This window comes from Rhea pennata, chromosome 2 (assembly GCF_028389875.1).
Source record: "Rhea pennata isolate bPtePen1 chromosome 2, bPtePen1.pri, whole genome shotgun sequence".
Classification (NCBI taxonomy): domain Eukaryota; kingdom Metazoa; phylum Chordata; class Aves; order Rheiformes; family Rheidae; genus Rhea; species Rhea pennata.
The window spans coordinates 150,749,882-150,777,190 of record NC_084664.1 but is presented as its reverse complement, the minus strand read 5'-3'; the positions used below and the strand labels follow the sequence as shown (position 1 = coordinate 150,777,190).

Below are 27,309 nucleotides of genomic sequence, written 5' to 3'. Positions count from 1 at the left end.
AAATATGTCAATGCATGGCCCAACTCTAAAGTATCTTCAGCGGAATAACTTACATATTTAAAGATAAGATCACTGTTACAAATTTAAGAATGTGCGTAAGCACCATAGTCCTATAGGGATTATTTTTATAACAGACTCTCAGTTCAATGCCAGAAACCCAAAGAAGTTCCAGATTTCACTGCAGTTAAGTCACATAAAATATCAAAAAAAAAAAATCGTAAGTATATAAATGTTGTTTAAGGGAAATTAAAAGCCATATTTAAGAGTGAACTTCTGCTGTAAATAGTACCCGTGTGTCATGCTAACAATCACTTTCAAGCACCTGACTAATAGTATGAAACAAAAGACTTGTTAGATGATGCTTTGGAAGTCCAGTCAATAAGAGTTGATAATAGTTTCTAAGGAGCCTGGGAAAGCACTTACAGATTTATCTGCTTAAAATAATATGAAGGTTTTTTACCAATACCTAGACAGAATGTAATTACCTTCATCTTTTTCTACCACAAGCAGAAGGAAGTTGACTAAAAGTTGATACTATTCTTTAATTCTTCCTTACATGAGTAGTTAAATTAAATATACACACAGTACAAGGTTCCTCATCACCATTCTAGTACTTGTCTGATCTAGCAGATGAAAAGATACTCCACCCTACCTCTGCCTTCTCTACTGACTGGTGCAGACATATGGATCTCCAGAAGTGGCAAAATGTAAGTGACAAAGTATAGTAAATCAATCACACTGGTAAACATATCCATTACAGAATGGAAATTCTTAAAACAAACACAAAACATGCTCATTTTACCTTACCCTTTGACCTTGAGCTCCATCTCTTCCCGGTGAACCTGATGCTCCTGGAATACCCTAAGCATTATAAAGAGAGGGCAAATTATGAGATCAACTTAACACATTCCAACAAAATCACTTTCCAATGAAACTGTATTAAATGCTTTTGGATAAACGGGAAGAACTAGGGAGTTCAGATACTGGGTGGAGCTGTAGAAGAGATTCAGTACAGAAAGCATTTCTGTGAAATGAGAGATGGTTAAACAGACCTTGTTAAAATGCACAGGTTTCACATCCACTCGCTACAACCCTCTGTGAATAACGCAGACGATTCAGTCAAGGCAGGCTTCCTACCTCACAAAGCTGAAGAGAGAGCTTGATTTCCTAAATCATTCCAGTCTCAAATCAGTGCAACTCTACTGCACTACATCAGTTCCTTAACCTGAAAACAAAACTACCATTTCTCTCTCCTGGTTTTAGAAAGGAGTCTCTTACCATGTTACTTGAAGTCAGTGCAGTAGCAGCAAAGGGGGAAATACTTGAACAAGAACGATTACATGAGTTAGACAGCAGAGTTCCACATTCTTCAAATGAAATCTCACCCTCCGGCACATGGAAGGCCACAGAGCTGCAGTGTGGGACTGCTGCTGCAGTGGTGCAAGAGGCTAACAAAAACTTATTTATGAGGAAAGACTGTACAAGTTTACTGTCCCTAGCACACAGGGACACAGGCAGGAAACCTGGCAATAACCAACAAATATTGAAGGGATATAATCGCAGTGGAAAAACATTTGTAAAGGGACGAGCAAATGATCCTGGGAAGTAGCAATAAACTGAAATTAGGAAATGCAAACTCCATAGATTAAATATCAGTCACCAAACTGAGAAAAGATTCACTGTGTCCTACAGCTTTTTAAGATACTGATCTTATGAAAGATAGAGTCAAAAAATTTAAGTGGCTGGTCTATCCTCCTAGATAATTCCAGGTGCAATTTTATGAGTTTAAAATAAAAACAAGTAGATAGTAATATGCAAGCAGAAATCTAAGACTGGAGCCTATGAGCCTATAGAATCCTAATTTCAGTGTTTTACAAGGCAAGAAGATTAACTTATTCTTTAAAATCAGACCCTGAATGATTTGGTGACTACATACCAGCATACCCTGGATTCCTGATTTTAAATCTCCTTTCCCATTCACAAAAGCAACACACTTCTCAGCAGCTTTGGATATGCGCCTTAAGTTCACAACAGTGCCAATTCGACATCCAAACTCAATCAGTAAGTGACAGATGAAACAATAACTAAGGCAATACCTGCAGGCCAGGAAAACCAAGATCTCCCTTCTCTCCCTTTTCACCTGGCGGACCCTGTAGATTAAGAATTACACATAATAAACCAAATATATGGTTACTTTCCTGGTTTCAATAGTTACTCCAGCATCTTGAGAAAAAACAAATTCATCAACGAACAACAAGACAGACTGTTTTTCCTAGTAAGTGCAAATTTGCAGACTATATTTGCAAAATTACAAATTAAGTATTTACATAGGAAATAAAGAAAAGGGAACTCATTTTAAGAGACTTCAGAATTAACCTGACAAAACTGCGGTCTTTACATAAAAAATGGAAGTTGTATTCTTTTCTCTTTGCATGAGCCTATTTTTCTTCAGCCCTCAGGAATATTTCGTATAATGATGACATCAATGGAGTTCTATAGAAACTATACATGTTTCAGTGGTATGTATATATGATAATGATATTTCCTGGATAATAAACTAATTTTAAATAAATTTTAATAAATAAATAAATTCTGTATAAAATAAATTTTATACAGAAACAATATTTCTATGAAAGAACTGAAAATATCATTATAATTAATGTATTTTTGATTATTCTCTGATGAGATCATCAAAATATACAGTTTTCACAAAATACTTCATTATATTTTTTACAGTGGTATCTCATACATTGGTTATAAAGAAGTATATTATACTGGAGCAAACTTTAAAGAAAAGTCTAGTAGGTAAAGATGTGTATCCAGTACCTTTGAAGGCTAGTGTGATTCAGGGCACCTACAGGAATTGTATATAAGCCAAGATTAGTGCTGGTGATTCATTATTCTATCAATGTGCCTTAATGATGAAATTCTGAGACCCATTCCACAACCGCATTCCAAGCTCCAGGCCTAATCATCTCCTCTAATGATAGTCTCTCTAAGTGTTGTAATTACTATTGTAATTACATTTATAATTACTATTAATTATATGAAATTATAATTACATTTGTAATTACTATCGCTTAATTTTGCGGTGTTTTTGCTTGTGGATACCTTTCAAATCAGAATTGATCTGAGATGAGCAATACCACAACAAGAAAAGGGTAAAATATTATATCTTGTTTCTGAAGCATGTTATGACCCAGTGAAATTTTTTTCACTTGTCTCCAAGTCAAATCTCTCTAGATTAACTAAAAGTTCAGCTCCACATACGAACAAGCATGGTGATGCTGAACCACTGGTCAGCTGGTCCACTCTAAGTTAAACCCAAATTTGTGACTTTACCTTAAACATTGAAATTCTGAAATTTGGATTCTGATCAGGACACCAGAAGATATTTCAATTCAGTCTAAGGTATGTGTTGTTCTGAACATCACAGTACAATAGAAAATACAATCCTATTGCTTATATAAGACTCACTGGAAGCCCTTGAATAGAAAGTCCACTGGGTCCTTGAGGTCCCGGAGGTCCCTGGGGTCCTGGAACACCAATTTCACCTCGAGGTCCATCTGGTCCCTAAAGTAGCACAGGACATAAGGTAAACTCCTATCATCTGGACAAAGGCAGCTTCTATTTGAAGAATTAAACGCCGATGGACTCAAAAACATCTGAAATATGAGTAACACTTGACTGGACAGTTAGAGTTCAATCTAAAAAGGCCTGGTTCCTTTATACATACAGAAAGGAAGGCTTATGCTGTGACAGCAGCATTCCAAATTTTATTTCCTTTATCAAGAAAGAAACATGACAGGCAGTTGTTTTGAAAAGAGACACCAAGAGACCAAACACCAATAGTATTTTACCATTCTTTTTCCGCAGCAACATCAGAGACAATCTGGAACTCATTTCAAACAGAGATAAACCATGTACCTGTGCATCTGACAACTGTACAGTGCTGCACATTACCTTTGGCCCTGGATCTCCACGATGACCTTTGGCACCTCTGATACCTGGACCTCCCTGTAAGGCACAAGCACAGAACCAGCTGAAAAGCCAACTTCTCAGATACACACAATTCAAATCCAGAGAAGCCCAAACATTTCTTTCTTGTTCTTCAATCAGAGAGAATATCTGTCCACATCCTTCCACTGAAGTAATTAAACTAATAACATACTTAGGTTTGGTCATACATAGGATAAATTTAAACATAGACTTAAATGCTTCCCAGAGCCAAGAATGCACAGCATGTAAGAAACAAAATACTGCTGAAAGTACGATGTAAAGAGGGAATGCCTGTGGTCACTGGTTCCCTCCAGTTGCTGAAACCTCCCACACATGTGTCAGTTCACCCCAAGATCATCACACTGTTAAAGAGTGAGTGTCCAATGACTCAAGCATATGTTTAACCAAAAGTAACTCCCAGACCTGATAGACTTATCAAGTTTTGATTTAAAGCTATTCTTATTCTATTTCTCTCTCTCTCTTTTTGCTTTCTTCAGTGATGCTTACATCTGTTAATCATTTGATAACCAACTGTTGCCTTAGCTTCCTTTTTTTATTAGTATCATCTGAGACACTGGAGTTGCATATACCTATGGATGGCTTCCATGAATGTGTTTTGCATATATATGCTGGATGTACTTTGTCCTCTAGGACAAAATAAGTTAAGATTTATTTTCATTTTTTCAGATCAATTTCCCTCTTCCCCCACACCAATCTGTTGGGATATGAGCTTTAAAGGTCAGAGATTCTGCCCATCTTTATGCTCACAAAGCACCTTGTACAGTTAGGCACCATAACTGACTGGCATTATTTAGAAGCTACAGCAACAATAAATAGTTATAAAAATAACTATATCAAAGTTAAGAACTACATCAAAGACATAAAAATACAAAATATGTGTATCGGATTAAATGCATATTTAGTATCAATGAGACTTCAAATAGGAATGTCAACAACAGAAATTTTTACAAGTACCAGGATTGTTCTTGTCCTTCAGTGAAAGTATTACAGTATCTTCACTTCAGTTGTATGATCACTTTTCTACATCTTGTGCCAGTTCCCTCATCCTTCTCACTCTCATCCCAAGTCTCAGCTCTATGCCTCCTTCATCACTGTCAGGTCTCAGCCCCACATCCAGTATCTCTCCTCTGACCCTTAAATCTAGTCCCACATGCTCCATGGAATCATGTTCCAGTTGCCAGTTCCCAAATTCCTGGTCCTCATGCTTCTGTGTTCCAGACAGTAGCTTCCCTCTCCTCTTTCTCCTACCTGGGAAATTTCTCTATCAGACCAAAAATTCTGATGTAAATGCTCAGCAAAATAATTGTAACGTTAACATAAACAAAATTACACATTTTTTCCAACTTCATTCTCAGAAACAAATGATCCTTCCTATTGAAGAAGAATATATATTTAAAAATCAGTGAAGTTCATAGCCTGATGAGGAGCCACTGAATCACATGCTTTCACATTCACATGGACTTTAGCCCACTTTTCCATGTTTGGAATTCAGTAACCTGCGGTTTGTAAAAAGCGCAATTCCGGAAAGTATTGATTCAATTTGAAAACATCATAAGAGTCTCTTTCATTTTCCTCAAAAGTTTCAGTGGTTAGTCTCCTGCACTACTAAACTTGTGTTTCCAAATTCATATTTTTCATTTCTTTGGCTTCTACTTCTACCCAAGAATTACTATGCCTTTTTTCTGTTATTTTAAATAACTCCTTAGTAGCTTGTACTTTCTCCCTGAAACAGGCCTTAATCAACGGTTATCATGTCAGTTCTTCACAGTCTTTTTGATAGTAAAAACATATGAGGCACCTAATGTTTTTCATTACAATCAAACTTCTGCAGTCCTCCAAAAATATTTTTGTCTCTTTCCTCACGTTTGCCAGTTTTGTAGCACTCCATTTAAAATGCGGTAAGCAGGGTTGTGGGCTACCTTAATTTTACTTTGCATAGGGAACTTCAGACAGCATGCTCAAACTGTGGCAAAGATTAAGCCATGAAAATGGTAGCTTATAATGAAAACTGCCAGATAATCTTAACTCTAAACAAAACCTAGTCTCATGCAAAATCACCACTTCCTAAAAGATTTTTTAAAATATTTTCAGACATCTCATCACAAACAAATAGAAGGGTTTTATTTTGAGCCTTTTCAATATAATCTCTCTAATTAGCTACACAGAAGAATCCTGATCCCTTAAACAGAAATATCCTTGGCTTAGAGAAAAGACCAGACATAGCACATGTGACTTTCTGACTCTTGGTTGGCTCAAAAATGAATACTGACTTGTTTTTTTTTCTCTGCTTTTTCCTAGGCTTCTAAGTTTTTCCAGAGCTATGCCATCTACCTATCTGGCAAAAAATATATCACTCATAAGAGGCTGAGTTCTAGAATTACATGCTCCCATGACTAGGTAATGATTTTTCATTTTAAACTTCCTTTTGCGTGCAACTTTGCTACTTGAAATATTGCTAATCTTAACTGTAATAAATAAAAATACATTATTTTATTGCTGGAATAAGCTTTGATGAGTCCTGATCTGCATATTTTCTGAACTGTGTCAGTAAAACTCATCCTTCCAAATGAACATAATTTTTAAAACATTTTCATTTTACTGTGAAATGTGGTAAGCTACTCAAATTCACAAATTCACTCATATTTTCATGAGAATTACCCCATTGTCTTTTTCACAGAACTCAAAAGAATTAAATCTTTAATCCATACTTGATTTATAACTACAGTAAAATAGGATAAAGAATCATTTATTTCTTGTCCAAGATATACCTCTTTGGTTGGATATTTGTATAAGAAATAAATCTTCCTGAGATCTTTTTCAAGTTTTTGTAACCATAACTTGAAAGGTTTTAGTGTTTGCATGCAAGAGTTTCTACTCAAGTTCAATCTTTTCCATATTTTCACTTGCACAGAATTTTTCTTCCATCAGTGTGTTTTTTTTTTTTTTTCCAGTAAGTAGTAGGGGCCCAAGTTGAGCACAGGGACTATATGAATAATCTGCCTTGGGAGATAAATATGGTCCCTAAAAATGTTTAAGAGCAGACTAAATGCTCAGAAGAAATGAGCAACTAAAAATCACAATTCAGGCAAAGGAGTCTGTGTTTGTCGATTCCAGATCTTTTCTAACCTATTGTCTCAGAAACTATGAAAAAGCTGGCTATCTTTACATTACCTAAAGTCTGGGGAAACAGAAGCAGTAACATAAAAGAAGCTAAGCCCTATCAATGAAAATTTAAAAACCTATTGCATACCTAAATATTTGCATTTTCTAAAATTTTTATTGCACTATATCTATTCACAATTTTACAATGTTGCAACTAAGTATTTCAGAAAGCTAAACTTAAAGCTGTATTTAATACTTCTAGGACAGACAGTAGATGATTAAAAAAAGAAAGCAAATGGCACTTACTATAATATATTTAGTAATGCTTCAGATAGATAACAGAGTTCAAGATCTAGAGATTTTGCTAATTTATTCTTGTCTGGATTAGACCATTAAGAATTTGAGTCACTTAGGTGAGGAGGTTTGTTACAACCTATTACTTGGCACCTTTGCTAAATAAATGTAATATAATTTTATATCTTGGCACCTTTGCCAAATAAATGGAATATAGTTTTACATCTTTGCCAACTCTTGGAACTCTAGTTTAACCTCATTAGTTATATGATGGCAGTATATTCCCACATCTTGGAATAAAGCTGGCCAGTGAACTGTTTAGTACAGTTGAGTACAAACCTGAATAAAATCTTACCGGTGGTCCAGGAGGTCCAAGGGGTCCCTTGTTAGCTTCTGAACAGGAACAAGCATGAGGAAGGGAAGGGCAATTTTCCTCATCTCTCTAAGGAAAGGTCAAGATAGGAAAAGCTTGATGTCCAAAACTTTGATTCAGAAGTTGAGATTATTATGAAACTAATACATAATACTGTGCGGCTGCCTCAAGAGCATCTAGGTGATTTAGAAACACACATCATTGACTTTCAAAAGGGCAATTAATCCAAAAACACCTGGACTCTTTTGAAAACTCTACCCATGCATTCCCTCTAAAAATGTTCATCTCAATAAAGGGGCGGGGGGGGGGGGGGTGGGAGGAGGGAAGAGAGTAAATCTGCAGTCATTGAAATGCCTTCTTACCAAGCCAGGAAGCTCACAGCATTTGTCTCGATTGGCCCATGAGGTAGCACAAACAATGTCAAACATCTGTAACTGCAGCTGTTTCAAAACAAGGATGATGCATGAGATGACTGTTAGCTATACAATCAGGGCAAAAAGAAGCCTTCAGCAAGAAAAGCCACCTTGATTGAAGTACTCAGAGCAAAGGCATGAATTTAGAGCAGCTAGCCGCAAACAGCTAACTTAAATGGTAAAAGGCTTTTGTTCTAACCAACTTGTCCACATTGTCAGACATTAAATGCATCAAGCAAGGTGTTGAATGGCTGCATACTAAACACTGTGGACATTTGTTTGATTATCACAGCCAAACTGACTAATTCCTTGATTTCTCCAGTGGTGCTTCCTGATATTTTGCCTAGCAAAGGAGGCATTAAGAAACAGGCAAAAGAGAGCTCAGCTCCTCAAAACTAAACAATTTCTCTTATCCCATTGGTCCTGTGCTCAGATTTTATCTGGGACAAGGTCTCCTGTAGCCTATTACTTACACTGGAGCTGAGCCACAAATAACATTTATCATCTTCTCCAGTTTTATTTTATATTAGAATATGCCCTCTCTTACCCATATTACCCTCAGGCAGTGAAACTTTAAGGATGGTGAAAAGATTGCTCAACACATGACAATCTTGGTTGAAAAGAAAAATTCCCACCTCAGGCCTGGAAACATGGTTTGGACAAGAATTTAATCTACAGGAACACGCACATTTGGTAAGAATAAAAGCTGCTAGACACTCAGAAACATTTCATATACTAAATAAAATTGAATAGTAGAACCAATTGTTTCCTTTACAACTTTGAACTGAACAACGGGGTCTACCGAGATGGAGCTTTGGTTCTGTTCTGATCCCTGTTCTGCTTCCATGCCTCATTTGTGTGTTTATTGGATAGAAAGGGGAGCAGAATCAGATCATCTCATTAAATTAAGGTCACATGTTTAAGAAATTGAGGAACTGCTAGATATAGAACTCTTTCTGGTTTTGTTCTCATGCTCATGTAAACAACTGTAAAGTATTTTCAGTGGCATTATTTTAACACTAAAATGGAGAGTGCAATTTAAACATTTTCCCCAAACTTGTTTCTGTGTTAAAAATGAACATGCACCTTTGCTTTTGTCTCATTTTTTTCTCACATAAGTCCATTGCTGTATTTTAAACAAAGAGATACTTTCATACACATAAAAATTCTCCTTATCTGCCAGCAGATTACTTGGTTTGTAGGTATACCATACTATAGATACAGACACACCTGTGCTGAGCTCCATGCTCAACAGCTTGGACAAATGTAACCAGGTGAAGTGCAATATGAAGGAACTTTTGGACACTTAGGTTGGCTCCACAAATATCCATTGCAAGTCCAACGAGTCTGTGTCCCCAGCAATGTCACATCCAATAGACTCCATGTGGAGCCACTTAGACGCCACTTCACCACATTCATCACCTTGTGCAAAATATCACATGAGGATGCATGAACACACCATTCTGGGACTCAGAATAACCCTACGCATTTCCATGGTACTACACTAAGGCTAGTAAGACATCACAGAAAAGGGAGTACAGAAACACCTGAGCTGATTGCACAGAAATCAGCTCAGATTTAGAAGCAGTAGTGTTGCCATTTTTTTCCATAAACTGGTCTATTCCAACCTAATCTTTTTGCCTGAAAAACAGAAGATTGTCAGGATTGCCTATATTTATGTAGCCTTACACAGGCATGAATATGCATTCATTCTCTATGGATTAGACAATCTAGATAACCATGGTGATAAAACATTTTGGTGTAAAATAAAGAGCAAACAGACATTCACTGAACTGTTGTATTCACCATCTACATGCATCTAAATGCTGAATGACTCAATATTCTGATTTTAAAATATTACGTGGGTTGCTCTGTCTGACTCATGCTACATAACTAAACAAAGCTTTCTTTGCTACTGTTAAACATTTATTCATAAGTCTCTTGTATTGATAGTGTTTCGCTTTCTAGATCTCCCAATCCTACAAGTGGAGCCAGTAAGACAGAAAGAAAAGTCTGCCCATCCTGATCTGTTCGGGCTATAGCTCTGCAAGAATTTTCAAGAGCAGACAACATGACATCACATTTTTAACAATGCGTACATATGGAGGTAAAACCAGACAGAAAAAAAAGGGAAGATCAACAGAAATGTCACTGAATGACACGATATGAATGACTTGTTATTCAGCTGCACTGAAAGAATAAAGAACACTACTTGCTGCACGTTGGAGTCACAGAATCACAGAAAGGGTAAGGAAGGGACCTCTGGAGATCATCTAGTCCAACCTCCCTGCTCAGCAGGGTCACTGAGAGCATGTTAGGCAGGGTTGCATCCAGATGGGCCTTGAAGATCTCCAGAGAAGGAGACTCCACAACCTCTCTGGGCAACCTGTGCCAGGGCTCCGTCACTCTCACAGGGAAGAAATTCCCCCTCACGCTCAGGCAGAACTTCCTGTGCTTCAATTTCTGCCCATTGCCTCTTGTCCTGTCACACGGGACAACTGAAAAGAGTTTGTCCCCATCCCCTTGACACCCTCCCTTCAGGAGCTTATACACATTTATAAGATCCCCCCTCTTGCAGCCACTCCTCATAAGGCAGGTGCTCCAGCCCTCTGATCATCTTCGTAGCCCTACTCTGGACTCTCTCCAGTAGCTCCATGTCTCTCTTGTACTGAGGAGCCCAGAACTGGACGCAGTACTCCAGATGGAAACGATCACCTCCCCTGACCTGGAACAGTCTTCCCAATGCACCGCACGAGACCCCTGGCCTTCTTGGCCAAAAGGGCACACTGCTGGCTCATGGTCAATTTGTCATCCACCAGCACTTCCAGGTCTTTCTCTGCAGAGCTGCTCTCCACAAGGTCAGCCCCCAACCTGTACTGGTGCATGAAGTTGTTCCTCACTAGGTGCAGGACTCTGCACTTGCCCTCTTTGAACCTCATGAGGTTCCTCTCTGCCCAGCTTTCCAGCCTGTCCAGGTCTCTCTGAATGGCAGCACAGCCCCCAGGTGTGTCAGCCACTCCTTGCTGAGGAGGCACTCTGTCCCTTCATCCAGGTCATTGATGAATAAATTGAAAAAGATTGGCCCCCAGTACTGAGCCCTGGAGAACTCCAATAGCAAAGAATCACCTGCCTTTGCCCCGTGTGAGGATCGAACTCACGACCTTCAGATTATGAGACTGACGCGCTACCTACTGCGCTAACGAGGCAGCTGAGTCAGGCTAATTTGCCTTAGCTAGCTGAGGCTGAGGTTTCTAGCCCAGAGATGCTCCACTATTAAGGAATGTTACTAGGAAACGGGATTCCCTTTCTGCCCTATTAAGGTAAATTTCTGCCTGTTTAATAAATTGTAGCATTCCAGATACATCCATAGGAAAAAAAAGAAAGGATATAATTATATTCTCTCAAAAACGAAATGTTTTTTAAAATTCGCGTGACTTCATTGGTCACATGTACAACAAAAATAAACTTAATACATTCCGACAATGTTAATTCTTTGTTTTTATTTTTTTAATTGTAGGTAATAAATATTTCTAGGACTAAAATAAGAGCATTTCACATTTCATGAAAACGTATCTCATGAAAGCAGAACTTTTATCCAAAAAATCCAATTATCATATTAATTCGCAACAAATTTCAAAATCTTTTCCATAAACGAATTTCTGTTGTATGCACAGCTTCACAAGCCTTTTAAGAATAGGAAGATACAGGGACAGACTAAATCCCAGTATCCTATATGCACCAGTGGCATAAGTAGATATCTAATGGAGTGCAGGACTAAGTCATATTTCTCCCTTATACTCTACTAGCTTTCAAAGACTTTCAGCTCAGGGGTTTCCTGTCCCAGATTTGTTTCTTCACAGTTAGTAACATGCAATATTTTTATTTTCCATGAATTTGTCCAGGCTTCCCTAGAATCCAAACATATATATAGCCTCCATAAAACTATAGCAAGGAGCTGACAAATCTACTACCTGTTATGTGAAATGTTATGTGAAAAACTATTCTCCAGTCTCCAATTAGCTTCCTTCAATGTCCACTATTTTTTTTGTAATGGAAGAAACCAATCCACCTCTACCCATCTCCCTCAAGCTTCTAATGACTTTACAAACACTTACCATATGTCCTCTCTGTTGTCTCTTTCCCATACTGAATAGTCTGTAAATATTTGAACCTGTTCTTGGAAACCACCAGATTTTAAAGGAAAGACCTTACCCACTAAAGGTCACTTTCTGATAAAATTTTGCTACAGTAATTGCTATTTCTATGACACATGCGGACTCTATGACATAAAATTTAACATTTGAATGCATTCCTGCTCCTTTGTTAATGGGCTGAGTTTGACAATGTCAAAAAAAAAAAAAAAAAAAAAAAAACCACTGAATTGAGTTGCGTGCATAGAGGGACAGAGTATTATCATCCCATTTTACAACAAAAAGCTGAGGAAGTGGAAAACAGTATCACTTAAGCAAAAACCTGGGCCTCTGCTGAACACCTTTAGTACAAGATCATTTCTTAAATGTGACCTTTCACAGAAGTGCTACTCAATATGAATAACGTGTAGAATAGAGACTTTAAAGAACAGCATTTGGATGCTTTTTCAACCCACCCATGATTTGACATATACGGTAACACTTGAAGGCATCCAATCAGCGCTATGGAGTAAAGCTGCATCTTCAGCTACTTATTTGTAGTCTTATGTAAGCTGTACAGTTCATTCAAACAAAACCACATTTTTCAGTGAGTAGGCAGTTTGACTTATCTTTTATAGATTCCTAGGTTCCAACAAAAGCCACCATTTCTTTCCACTTCTCTTTACAAAGCCTTCTTTAATTCTAAGCTTTTCTAAGTTTGCCTTTTTCTGTATCTATTGGAATGTGACTACAAAGGTTGCTCTGTTTAATTGCCTTTACAGGCTTGATACATTTATTATTATCCATAAACTTGAGGCTTAAAGGCTCTCTTTTGTACACAGAGACACATTCTCAGGGTATATGTTTGACTAAACAGAGCTTTTCCATACAATAAAAAGTAAATATACAAACAGAGTTTTCCATCGAATAAGAAGTATGAACACTTTTGAAACGTCATTCTTATTCAAATGAGGCCTTGAGTTCAAGGTTCACATTCTTTGCTAACCTCATTTAGGGTCAAGAAAGTTGAAAGAAAATGTGCAAAGAACACTGCACAGTGAAGAAGCCTTCCATAGATCCTCATCAGACTGTCAAATCTTCTTCAACTAATCTACCTAAAAAAACTAAACATACTTTCTTAAAGACATCTGTGGCAAGACAGGAAAAACTGCATAGCTTGCCATGCAAATAAAATGATCAATTACAGCCTCTGGGAGAATGACTTCAGAAAAATGAAAGGATCTTTCACATTTTTCAATATTTTAACATTTAAAGTCTTTAAAGGAACCAGATACATAGGATAGGGGCTCTTGGGCTCTTCGTCTGGGTCAAACCCAGCATTTAATGAACAGACAGTAAGCACTGGGGCTGACAAAGAGTAAGAGAGAAAAAGAATAACTGAGAACAATTATCATTAAACCCCAAATTTAAATGATTTCTTGCAAATGAGTTATAAGTTGTATTACTCTATGCAATGCACACTGTTTGAAGTACAAGCCATATCTGAGTGTACGTCTGTGTTCCCGCGTATGTCTGAGAATAACATGTGAACAGTGATGATCTAGCCATGATTCAATTTACTAAAACAGACAAAAAATACATTTTGCTCAAGCTGAGAATTCTTACATTCTTGCACAGAATTTCAGAAACATTGCAATTTTTCTGTTTCACTCTACTTCAGCTTAAAACAAACTGCAAAGATCCCAAATACTGGATTTTTTAAATGATTTAAAGAATTTGCTTGTTTTACTCACTGGTGCAGAGTTGTCTCTTGGTCCTCTGGATCTGACCATTCTCCCCAATACCTCTATGCCATCAGAACTAATATTCCCTGCTGCATTAATAGTCTTTTCACTCACTTGCTTGCAGTCAATAATAATTTTGGCTGTAGTCTTGCTGATAACAACATGTAACTAAGCAAAAGAAGAGATGCTTTAAAACACAGAGTAGTGCACAGAGTATATTAAATTACTGGGCAAAAGAGGCACTTTCTGAAAACAGTTCCTAATGTTTGCTACCAAAACTGAGAGATAAATCCACAGCAGATGACTTAGATGACCTGTAGAGGTCTCTTTCAACCCCAATTATTCTATGATTCTAATCTATTTTATGAAATCACCTTATTCCTCTGTTTATGGAACATCTGTGTACAAATTGGCACTTATAATTCATTCAGTAAGAAAATAGTTTATCCCTGACAAAAGGCACATACTAGGTTCACATATCACCCAGATCCCACAGCACCCTTGATTTATATGGTCATTAATGATTGCTGGGCTTTGCATGAGCCTGGTACATAGGCTTGGATTTCATCAATATAACCTTTATAGCCACTTGCAAAAGCCAAAAGTAAGCAGTAAAATCTACTCAGTAAATTAGACATAACCACACAGGAAAACCTTTTACAGTGAACTTTTTATACTAAAAAAAAAAGGGGGGGGGGAGGAAAATCAAATCGCATGAAACGCAGCACAGAAAAGCAGAATATAGCAGCAAAGCTTCTTCCGCCTGCCTTGACTCACACTGTGCTACCCTGCCCTGATGCAGCAAGGATACATGCAAGCACCATGTATCTGGGCTGAGCTGGAACTAAATGACTGAAAAGCAACTATGAATTTGGCCTTTTGCACCTTTCAGACACATGTTCACCACTCAAAATGCAGAACAATACATAAAAGGAGGATTTGATAAGGTCTTATATATTTCTTCACTTAGACAAGGCTTAAAAGAGTCAAAATTAGGCTTCTGCTCCGACCTACTTTCTCTCCCCCCCGTCCATTGACCAAAAAGGAAAACTAACAAAGTTCACCTGCATAAATAGTATCCCTCAATCAAGCGTTTCCTTTTTGTTTAGGCAAGATAGAAACATCAGGACTAAAAGCCTGCCTCAACAAATTTGTGCCACAACCTGAGCATTACTTCATCTGCTTTTGGAAAGAATGTTATGAGACCTCTAAGAGCCAAGAAAAATTCAACATGGCATAGCCTTTAAAATATTTTTAAAAATAACAACACCAGTCAAAAAGAAAAAAAGAGGTGGTATTATTTCTTGTGCATTTTTTTTTTTTCATTTTAGGTGACATTTCCAAGCCACACTTTCAAAGGAAAGCCCAATTTATTTCTAAATTACTTTTTAAGGCAAGAGTTTTTAATCAAGTCTAAAATACAAGCACCAAGCATGAAGCCAAAATTAAACACACCAACTTCACTATATAAAACAAATCATTTGTTTAATATTAAGTCAATATTGCAAAGAGTTTTGAGATGGTTTGGTAGATGATTTAGAATAAGTAAAATACCCTTCTTTTGTCAGTAGCCCATCACATGCAAGATTTCAAAACATAAAAAAGGATCGCCAAAACCTTTATCCATTGTGTATTATTACCATTACTAACCTTATGAAAACTCCCATAAAATAACTTCCTTATTTCAGGACCTTCAAAAGTTACAGTCTGAAAATCTCCTTTGTAGTCATAGTTAAAGAAAGTCAGAGTTTTACCACCATCTGTGTGAGAATTAAAATGAAGTGATCAGTGTCAAAAGAAGAAAAGATCCAATATATTATATGACTGGGTCAATTTTATTAACAAAGAAGACCAGAGATGTTGGCTTTTCCAACAAAGTTATTAAAAGAAATGTAAAAAGAGTTGTGTAGAACGGTGGGTTTTTTTTAAAAAAAATCATTTTGTTCAACATTTTGAAATTTGATTATAAATGAAAATTAATTAATTAATAAATATAATCCTAATCTTAGCTTTCCCAGATGGCATGATACAGTGTCTTTCACTAACACACCTTCGTACCTTCATACACCCATGCTGCACCTGGCTGCAAGCTGTTAGACTTGTCAAATTATTCGCTCACAATCAAATGTCAATAAAACATGCACATATAGGATCTACCGGCCCAAAGTAACTCAGAAAATCTCAGATACAGAAGTGGTCTTTTCTAGTTTGAGAGGAAGAATGGGCCAACAGTTGGGAGCTTACTTCATGCTTGCTTACCCAATCCCGCTCTCCCACTGGCTCCCTGTAGGACCTGGGCAAGAACTGAGGCACAGGTCCTCTATTGAAGCCTTATCCTCAAGCCTTAGTCCCACCTATTTCAGGGCAACCTATCTAAAAATATCTAGCAAAGATGGAAAAATCAGTACTAATATATCTCCCTTTTTAAGAAACATTGGCAACTATAAATAACAACTATCATAATATCCATGTCTTTTCAATAGTAAATATTGAAACATTCTAAATTACAATTCCCATTCTACAGCTGTGGAAACCAAACCAAGTAGAAAAGAAGAAAGTCATCAAGAGTTCATGCCTCCAGCCGTAAGTCTGCAATCCACCAGGTTGCATTACCTCTACCCATATCCTGTTCTCAGTCCCACTGGCATATAGCAAGACAGACACTAATAGAACCAGATCCAGAGCACTGGAAATTTTATGAGCAAATGAATAGAACTCAGAGCTGGGTTATATCGATTTACATCTAGTACAGCTCTTTGGACATTGGTATCATTACTCTCAATTTACAGCAGTGTGCTCAAATTTGACTCTAACTCCAAATTTATCTCAAGTAAATTAATGTTTAAAAAATCCATTAGAGACCATCACCTTCAAGATTCAGGTAGTTGTTCTAGTAACATATTAAAACACTAGCATTAATCAATCTAGTCACAGAATGAATCAATCAAACACTTAGAAGAAGAAATCATGGATAAGGTACAAAATACATACTATCTAAAATAACTCCAACCAGTGGTTCATATTCTTCATTCAAAATCTCCCAAAGAGCAAATGGCTCCTCAGGTGTGTCAGGAAGTATACGAAAGAGAAAAGTAATGGTGTAATCAGAAGGGAGGCCTTCAGGATGCAAATACCTGCAAGAGAAGGTTTTATAAAGTGAAGCAAGCATTAAATCAACGCTCACTAAAAGCATTTTCTATTATTCCATATTTGTCTTAGGAACCAAAAGTAAGACATGATATGAATAAGTGTAAAAAAAATCAAAGCTCTGATAGCTACCAGGAGAACACTAATGGAGAACAGAATGTTCTTTTTTTTTTGAAATTTAGAAAATTGGCCTTAATTTTTTTTAATTTAAAATTTGAAGATCATATCTGAATTCAATTTGAAGTTGAAATGAGTAACTGAATTAAAAACAAAAAAAGGTATCCACTTGCAAGACCTCTGTATTGTCTGATTTAACAGACAATGAGAGTAAAAGTTATTTGGAAGACCAATGCCAATAGAAGTGTCCTTTGTTGTTAAGCCATCGTTAACGGATAGAAACCAACCAGGAACAAAGACTGTTACAGGAAGCTTCATAAATTATAGGGAATGTAATTTATACTTTTCAACGTCAACACATAACAAAGTGCAGTCAAAACAGACTCTGTATAAGGAAACACAATCTGGTCTCCTTGAATTTTTGCAAAAGGGATAGGAAGTTCATGATATAAGAGAAGTATGCTATTAGATTTCATTTCCTAAAGTTCGGATTTGCTATTTAGTACTTCCAATTTAATTTAGCTTTGGTTAACAAATCTCAGGGTGGGATATATGGACAGAGAAATGTCTGAAATTACTGCCTGTATTTTGAAAATGTTAATTACTCTGATTCCTTAAAACTGTAGACAAGAGGTCTGAAGGAAGCTTGAGGAAGTTATTTAATCTATTTCTTGTCCCAAAGCATGAGCCACTATATCCAAAGTATTTCTTACAGTTATAAGATGCATAGATATGAATCATACTGGCAAAAGAATTAAGTGTGCTCTAAGATTATTAAAATACCACGTGTAGTCTGTGGACGACCAAAGATGACACTACACTGTACATTTCCCAGAGAGAAAACAGAGATGGAACTGATTAGATAAAAGGAGAAAGACTTGCAGAACACCATTATAAAAAAGAGCAATGGAAGGAGAATTCAATAAGTAAACTTATTAAAAGTAGGGAAAATACAAGGTTTGGGCATGCAGAGCTTGAAAAGGAGAGTAACATTAATGATGTTCAGTGCACAGACAGTTTGAGAATCAAAATGGTATTTTTCAGACATACCTGTAGATCATCAAGAGAAAGGAATTCTCTGAACCATGAAAACGACTGAAAGCTTAATGAAGCAGTCAGTAAGCTTGTGCTGGGGTGGTAGCTAGAGAAGACCATATAAATGCAGCAGATTCAATTAGAAAGATGCAGAAAGAGAAACAGAGAGAAGTGAGAAATGCTAATCCCTGTAAATTCTCTTTCCCCTAACCCCAGAAGGAATTCAAACATGGAGAAGCCTTTATCAATGTGACACAGCTCCAAGAAGTACAGCTGGAACATAACAGGATAATCATGCAAAAAGACTAGGAAGGCATTTAAAATGAACTTCAAAAGTCATTTCCCACTGTTGTTCTTTCCATCAGCTAATTCCTTTCATGTTTAATCCAGTATGGCTACTGTTTTCTCTGATACCACTTAACACGAAGTGAGGGACTGGACCAAAGGAACCAAGGATAACACACACACACTCCTCAGGAAAGAAACAGGCAATTTCCCATCATATCTGAGGATGGGTCTGTAAAATTCTATGGGAGGATTCTTCAATGCCTCCTACTTATCTCTCTCAGGACACAGTCCATTCACTGAACTACGTCCCAGCTCCCAGGAAAGTACTGGAAGGTATTCATACAGACTCATTTTAACACAGGGAGGATAATTTTCCTCTATAATCAATGGATGGACATAGACCTATGAAGAAAGTGAGTGAGGACACCTAACTCAGGTTCCCAATCTCACTCACGCTTCAAAGATGCTCCTTCCTCTTCCACTCACTATATGAAAAGTGCAGGTAGATAAGCCTTACTAGACTTAGGTCAGCCTCAGTTAACAACTTCAACTGATGTTCTTCCTCAACATGGGCAATTCTACCCTCTGTGAGATCTCTTCCTGTTTTACAGAGGCACCTTTCACAAACTATTAAGTACTGGAATCTGCTGCAACATATACCTATACAAAATTGCTTGGTACCAAACTGGCACAAGCTTGAAAGTGGCTCATACTGGAAACCCAAAATAGCAGGTGGGCTTACCTGTTTTTATCCCTAACTGTTACTTTTGAATGAAACTAGTTGAGGAACCAACAAACACTTGGTACCCTACCCATTAGTATAACACAGAAACTAATCTCTCTGCTCTTCTGACATGAAAATGCTAACCCCTTAAATGAATAATCACTTGCACAGGACAATTATCTTCGGAAAATTTATATGTTAATACATACTTTGTAGGCTGGGATACCAGAGCATCCTTGTGAAGTCTGTAACAGGGGTAAACATTAAATGTACCAGGTTCCATTGAAACTCCTTCCACAGCTGAAAACTCCTTTTCGACCAAACCAAACATTTCCATCATTTTAAATCCTGGAGGGCATCAAAATAAACCTTCTATTAATTTAAATTAAATTAATACTGCATTATAGGAAAGAAAAAAAGGAAGACAAAGTCAGTCACATCAAAGAGCTTCATATCACCATCTGTTTACCAGCTGTTAACCTAAAAAGGGAATACATACGCAATTTATTGCCTAATATAGTGAAAATCAGGTAATGAAAATGATTCCATAAATCAAAAACAAAAATGCAAAAAATACTATACCTGCAAAATTGTTGCCATCTTTAAATACCAATGGGCAAGCTGGAAAAGAATAGAAGATACATTTAAGGTTGTTAGAGTGTTCCATAGGGTTAGAAAAATGGTCCACACAGCTCAATACTCTATCCCCAACAATGAACCTGCTTTCAAAAGCTCTTTGGCAAGAAATACACTGCCTGCCTAGTAAAGAAAACCAACTTCTTTTATTGAGTTTCAGTCAAGCACTCCTTAGATCTTTATTTGTTAGGTTTAATGAATGACGCCTTCGCATTCACCCTATCTACCTCCTCCATGAATCCGTAACCCTTGATCATATCATCTTCTAGTCTTCTGTATCCCAAGTGAAGAGTTCCAGCCTTTTAAGTGTCTACTTATGAGGCAGCAGCTTCTCCAACCCCAACCCAACTCCAGATCCAGCTCAGTTACTTTAGCTTCTCTTCTGTGTACCTCTTCCAACTCCACAATAGCCTTCATGAGAGAGAGAGACCAGAATTGCACACAATCCTTAAGATGAGTGCACATCTTTTTAAAAGTTGTAAGTCTGCTTTATATTTCTTTTCTGGTAGGAAAGAAAACATACTAATCTTCTCCAGGGAAGGTGTCCTGGGGAAATAAGCCTAGATGCAGGGTGTCAAATATGGCACTCCAGAGCACTCACAATAGGAGGTCACTTTTGAAGTACTAGTAACTAGTGTCTAAGTGTCTAATTAAAAAAAAGAGAGAGAGAGAGAGAGAGAATTGACAGGACACAAGCAATATTCTTACGTTTCACAACTCTGGCAACTTAGTCCCATGCACAAGTACTCTATCAAAACCACAAGTGATTCGCACTGCCTATTTCCTGGCCTATCTGTCAGGGAATATACTGATGCCATACACCTAAAAGGTAGTGGATCATCGATCGTTAACCACTAGGTGTCTTTGCAGAATATCTTTCCTTTACATTTCATAAGAAGTTTATAGAACAGCATTTTCACAGATTTGAAAGAATTTTGGTCTGTTCCATGCCTCCTTAGGCTGCAACCTTTCTGGTTTCTGTAATATTAGAAGCATTAACCTTTTGCTCCTCATTAATAAATCAACGTGTTTTGAACAATAATAAATGTAGCTAACTCTACTCTTCCATCTTGTTAAAGGAATATACAAAATAAGAATGTAATTAACTTTTAATGACTAAATGCTGAACCATTTACACTGTTTTAAATCTGCAACAGCTTTTGGACAATCACTTCTGAATTTATAGCAAACAACCATTAATAATTCTGAAGTACAGCACCTTCATCTCCTTAGTTCTCCTTATGAAATAAGATTAGAGTTACATTATCTGCCTTCAATTAGAGCAAAACTATCTTTTCACAGGTATTCATTTTAATAGAAAATTAATATTCATGAAAAAACATATTTAGCAGTTATTTTGGAATCAAATGTAAGTCAAAATGACTAACTTGCTGATGCAGTTTCACAGACAAAAGTAATCAGTTCATCTTCAATCTTTGTAAAGGCATCAAAGTCATCCACAAAGAAGACATGTCTTTCACTGGGCTTGCTGCCAATATTAACCAACTCTGAATAGTCAGCATCAGCAACTCCAATAGCAAAAAAGCTGAAACCTATAAAAGAAAAAAGAGCACTCTTGTGAGACATTCTTCTAAAGAGTGGAAACATGAACACAACAACTGTATTTGCACTGGCTCCTTTCCTGATCAAATACAAAGGTGGAAATTTCATTATTTGTCTATAACACATGAAAATTCATTCATATACCCTAAAATAATGGGAATACAGTCTGTGAGATTTCTAAGATTTTTCTTTTGGCTATTTGAATGCTTAAATCATTAACTGAAGTTGGTGCTTAACTGTTTTCTTGGAGACAGCTAGTATTATTCATGTGTTTAAAGTTTTAATGTGTGTTTAAATACTTTTCAGAACTAATGCTGTACTTGTATTATGCACAAAAATCCCTATGAATCAAATATATCATAAATACAAAGCATAGAAATTAATTTCCTGTAGGTTTTTCTTCTTCTTTTCTTTTTTTTTTTTACAGATTTTGTTATATGTCATGTTCATACGTCATCTTCAAACATCACTTCCCCCAAGATCAAGAGCAGTGCATCCCTATGAGTAAGAAGTGCAGCAAAAGGGGCAGAAGACCCGCATGGGTGAGCAAGGAGCTCTTGGCCAAATTCAGACAGAAGAAGAAGATACACAGCATGTGGAAGAGGGGACAGGCTACTTGGGAGGATCATAGGAATGCAGTCAGAGTGTGTAGAGATGTGGCGAGGAAGGCCAAAGCCCAGCTGGAATTGAGGTTGGCAAGGGATGTTAAGGACAACAGGAAGGGCTTCTTCAGATACCTCAGCAGCAAGAGGAGGACTAGGGAAAATATGGGACCACTACTGAATGGGGCAGGGGGCCCTGGTGACAAGGGATACAGAGAAGGCAGAATTACTGAATGCCTTCTTGGCTTCAGTCTTCACTGCTAAGGGCAGCCCCCAGCAATCCCAGAGCCTGGACATGAGGGAGAAAGGCTGGAGAAGGGAAGTCTTTCCTTTGGTTGAGGAGGATGGGATTAGAGACCTTCTGGGCAGGCTAGACATCCACAAATCCATGGGCCCGGATGGGATGCACCCACAGGTACTGAGGGAGCTGGCGGATGCTGTTGCCAGGATGCTCTCTCTCAAATCTTTGAAAGGTCCTGGAGAACTGGAGAGGTGCCTGAGGACTGGAAGAAAGCCAGTGTCACTCCAGTCTTCAAAAAGGGCAAGAAGGAGGACCCAGGCAACTACAGGCCAGTCAGCCTCACCTCCATCCCTGGAAAGGTGATGGAACAGCTCATTCTGGATGTCCTCTCCAGACATATGGAGGAAAAGAAGGTGATCAGGAGTAGCCAGCATGGATCCTGCTTAACCAACCTGATAGCTTTCTATGATGGCATGAGTGGCTGGTTAGATAAGGGGAGAGCACTGGATGTTGTGTCCCTTGACCTTCTAGAGAGCAGCTCTGCAGAGAAGGACCTGGGAGTGCTGGTGGATGACAAGTTGACCATGAGCCAGGAATGTGCCCTTGTGGCCAAGAAAACCAATGGTCTCCTGGGGTGCATTAGGAAGAGTGTTGCCAGCAGGTTGAAGGAGGTGATCCTGCCCCTCTCCTCAGCCCTGGGGAGGCCTCATCTCGAGTCCTGCATCCAGTTCTGGGCTCCCCAGTACAGGAGAGACATGGAGCTACTGGAGAGAGTCCAGCACAGGGCTATGAAGATGATCAGAGGGCTGGAGCACCTGCCCTGTGACTAACGGCTGCGAGAGCTGGGCCTCTTCAGCCTGGGGAAGAGAAGACTGAGGGGGGATCTTATCAATGTCTACAAGTACCTGAAGGGAGGGTGTCAAGGGGACGGGGACAAACTCTTTTCAGTTGTCCCATGTGACAGGACAAGAGGCAATGGGCAGAAATTGAAGCACAGGAAGTTCTGCCTGACCGTGAGGGGGAATTTCTTCCCTGTGAGAGTGACGGAGCCCTGGCACAGGTTGCCCAGAGAGGTTGTGGAGTCTCCTTCTCTGGAGATCTTCAAGGCCCATCTGGATGCCACCCTGTCTAACATGCTCTAGGTGACCCTGCTGAGCAGTATAGATGATCTCCAGAGGTCCCTTCCAACCTTACTGATTCTATGATTCTATGTGTTAAACAGAGTTTTCAAGCTATTGTTTCTGAAGTCATTAACAACTGAACTCCACTGGTTGAATCTGCTCTATATATTCTGCATGAATATACTTTGAAACTTGAATCTGATTTAAAAAATTTAAATGAAATGGGAATTATATTCTACATGATAAGGAACAACAAATCCTGTATGTTGAAGAATAGAAAGTTCTTTAACATTTTCCATTCTGTAAAAGATAAAGAAATAATCTCTCTATATCAGGCTGAATATTGATAATGAATATACTGTTCCTGTATGTCCATTATCATACTGCTTAGTCCCAAATTTACTCTTAGTCAAGCAGTCTTTTCTTTAAATTTGAATAAGGCCCAAGGGATATTCTTAACATTTCCTTATCATCTTCTGCAGAGCTTTTAGTACAACAAAACTATGATTTATGGTATTATAACAGCACCTCCATGCCCCATCCAAGATCAGCACCTCTTCATGTTAGTCTCTATCACACAGAGTATCTCCTAGACTAGGTAGTCAGCACCTACTCCAGTGTATCTGCAGCCTAAGCAAACAACATGCACAAAAGGAAATGGAAAACTGGAAGTCATTTGCCCAAGGTCACATATCCAAGACAGCAACTGAATTCCCATCACATGCCCTCTCCTTTCAAGGACACTGCCCCTTTAACACATAATGCATCTGCAAGACTTCTCGGAGAGCTGAACATTTTTGTTCAGTTTAGACAGAGACTCTGATTTAGTCACAAAGTTGTGATTTTTTTTCTTGATCGCCACTTCAGACAAGTGATGTGTGTTATTTTGTGGTGTGATTTTATTTACAAAGGAACAGCACTCAGTATCTAGTAACTACACAGACAGACTACCAAGCTCAGTGATTGCATTGAGTTTCAGAAGCCAGTAATATATATTGATAACTTCACAGTTGCCAAAGTCTAATAGCAAATAAAAAAGTACAAATGTATTTTTTTCTTAAATCTCCTCACATCAAATGGACCATAGCTTTTTTTCTTCTGTCCTTTAGTTCCATTCTATTCAGCACTCTGCGCACTTTGGGTTTTGATACAGACCTCACTAACAGACATTTCTACATAACTAACCTAATTCTCATGCTTAGAAACACAACACTGTGTGATAGTTTAAAGCATTAAAATAGTCTTTAGAAAAAAAAGTAAATAGTGTAAGACAAGCAGCAGCTCAAAACTAGTAAAAGAACACATGGAAGAATACTCAAAAGAACTCTTGTATAGAGAGCAAAACAATTCAATTTTCTAGTATTTTTTCTAGTATTTCTAGTATTTTTTCACAGCTCCCAGTGCATATTCCCAGGATCATGTCTTCTAAATACTTCGTCATGTGAACAATCCCACTGAGTGCTACATGGTTTTAGAACTGCCTTCAGAATGAGCAACAACAATGTTAGTTACAAAAAGTATATAGAAACTAACTGTACCCTACTGACATTCTGAATTTCTCAGCATTTGCTATCTGCTTTATCTAAACTTGAGTATCCTTCTGTCCAAACTTAAGCATTTATGATTAATAAGAAAAAAATGTGAATAGTTCTTAAAACTACTTTTTACCATCTAGTTGCATCTCTCTGGAGACTTTGTTCACATCATCCTGTGATCGCCCATCAGTAATGACCACCAACACTTTGGGAATGCCCCTTCTCATGCCTGCCTCTCCAGTAAACAAGACTTCTCTTGCATGCTTAATGGCTTTGCCTGAAACAGAAGAAAATGACAACATACTTTGAAATAAATCAAATTTCTATCGGCTTCTCATATTATATGTTAGATACCAATAAAAGCAAAAATCGCCGTATCTCCCAATCTGTCTGAAAAGTGCCTACCCAGAACCATGGTTAAATGCATGAATAATTATCACAAGACTGAAGAATGCTGCGCAGCTAGCCATAAATGGATTTTTTTTTTATAGATGCTGGGTGCTCAGTAGTATGTAAATTAACACATTCCACAGTTGCTAAAATAAAGATTTAGAAGTTTGATTTTGATCCTAGTTTTTGAAAATTTGATGGCTTCAGCCATCAGTTTCTTCAGTCCAGAAGGTGAAATTCAAGAACACAGCACATTTGAAAAGGGGTGCTCTGTGCAGGTTAAAGATAACAAAATCTTTCCCTACTGGATTGTAGGGCACAGACAAGGTAACAACTGAAATGTGCCACTGTAGCGTTTTCTCAAGTAAATGGAAAACGTGTCATTCTGATCCTATGGAGATTTGATGCAATGCAACAGCTGTAAGGAATTTCTGTGCAGTCTGAGAGTAATAAAACATATGGTTCCAACTAAGACAGATTTTAACTCTTTCAGTAGTCATCTTTAATTTCTTCACATCAGAGAGCTATCCTAAGGGGCTAATTAAAATATAACTACATTCAGTTAACAGACCTCTCTCCTTAGCCCCAAGTCCTAAACATACCACTGAGGCTTAACTGTCCTGGCTTACACCCAAAGAGACCCTCCACTCGGTCCACTGTTTTCCTACATGCTCTGCAGTCTCCCTCCCACCTTCTCTGCCCTCTCACTTTTCCACTTGCCAAGCTGATTTCATATTACTCCCCATTTTACCTTCCCCAATTCCCAAAGTCAGTCGGTTCTGCCTATCTCCCTCTCTCCACTGATCCTTGACCTCACTGTTGATTGAAGACCCAGAAGCAGAGTGTGAAAGCTGTGAACTGCAGATTCCAAAAGACTTTCTACCTGGGAATACGTTATACTTCAGAGCCCAACCTTTCACCTCCAGTGTGGAGATACGGTATCATCACTGCTTTTGCACTGACATCCTAAACCACTTACCAAATGGAAACGAAATGCTGCAGAGAGAGCAGCAGGGCAAAAATGTGCATCACAATCACAAGCTTTCTCACCTGTTTTTGTATTTCCTCCTTTGTAAGCTATTTGCTGAATAGCCTCAAGAAGAGTCTCTTTTGTTTTGTATGCATTCAATTTGAATTCTGTCCTGGGATCATCACTGAACTGGATTATTGCCACCTGTGCACATAGAAGATATATTTGTTATTTAAGCACCACGCAACATATAAGCAAAGAGAAAGTGAATCTGTACATTTAAAACAAGAATTTATCTTGTGTCTCTGCTGCATGCTTAAATTGAAGCCAGAACATTTTTTCTTTTTTAAAAAGCTTTCACTAAATAAAGCTTAATTTCACCCTCTGCAGCTTTGGCAATCACTTAATGCATTCTGGTTTCACTTCACAGCAAACAGAATGAGAAAAATAATACCCACCTTGGCAAAAGAGCTCTCTATCCAGCCCAAAAGCATAATCCTATCACACACACACAACTGCAGGGACTTTATTCAGTCTCCATCAACGAATAGTTACACACAAGTAACTCAGAGTTAGGGAGCAATACTGAAGCAAGTAATAGAAATATCTTAAGACCACATTGCAAGACATTCCTTCTCCCAAATATGCTGCCACATGAGTCCACACTGTCTATTTTAATATCACATACTAAGCCCCTAGAATTCACAAAAGATGTATTAAACTTCATATTAAGTGGCGCCTCTGATTTGAAAGAGATCATGAATATTCTTCTCATAGGCATATTCATATGCTTAAATTAAGTGTATGTGAGGTTTCTGAAGCACCATGGACTACATTCTAGAAAACAGCCAGACTGCAAGACA

The 27,309-nt window shown here is 37.9% G+C and overlaps 1 protein-coding gene and 1 non-coding gene across 6 annotated transcripts in view; both read right to left on the bottom strand.

Moving 5' to 3' along the window:
- COL14A1 (collagen type XIV alpha 1 chain) overlaps positions 1-27,309 on the bottom strand; it is a 134,378-nt gene that overhangs the window by 23,731 nt on the left and 83,338 nt on the right. For 4 of the 5 annotated variants that reach the window (XM_062570575.1, XM_062570577.1, XM_062570578.1 and 1 more), the window contains exons 27-40: positions 26,527-26,650; positions 25,220-25,363; positions 21,413-21,577; positions 19,971-20,009; positions 19,598-19,736; positions 17,069-17,211; positions 15,728-15,837; positions 14,087-14,245; positions 8,152-8,229; positions 7,772-7,858; positions 3,964-4,017; positions 3,478-3,573; positions 2,097-2,150; positions 808-861 (exon numbers count right to left, since the gene is read on the bottom strand). In XM_062570575.1, coding sequence (XP_062426559.1) covers positions 808-861; positions 2,097-2,150; positions 3,478-3,573; positions 3,964-4,017; positions 7,772-7,858; positions 8,152-8,229; positions 14,087-14,245; positions 15,728-15,837; positions 17,069-17,211; positions 19,598-19,736; positions 19,971-20,009; positions 21,413-21,577; positions 25,220-25,363; positions 26,527-26,650 — 1,446 coding nt within the window. The remainder of the gene's footprint in view (positions 1-807; positions 862-2,096; positions 2,151-3,477; positions 3,574-3,963; positions 4,018-7,771; positions 7,859-8,151; positions 8,230-14,086; positions 14,246-15,727; positions 15,838-17,068; positions 17,212-19,597; positions 19,737-19,970; positions 20,010-21,412; positions 21,578-25,219; positions 25,364-26,526; positions 26,651-27,309) is intronic. The other variant, XM_062570576.1, reaches the window with a different exon arrangement.
- TRNAM-CAU (transfer RNA methionine (anticodon CAU)) lies at positions 11,336-11,408 on the bottom strand. Its single transcript has one exon. It is a non-coding gene; the product is annotated as a tRNA-Met (tRNA).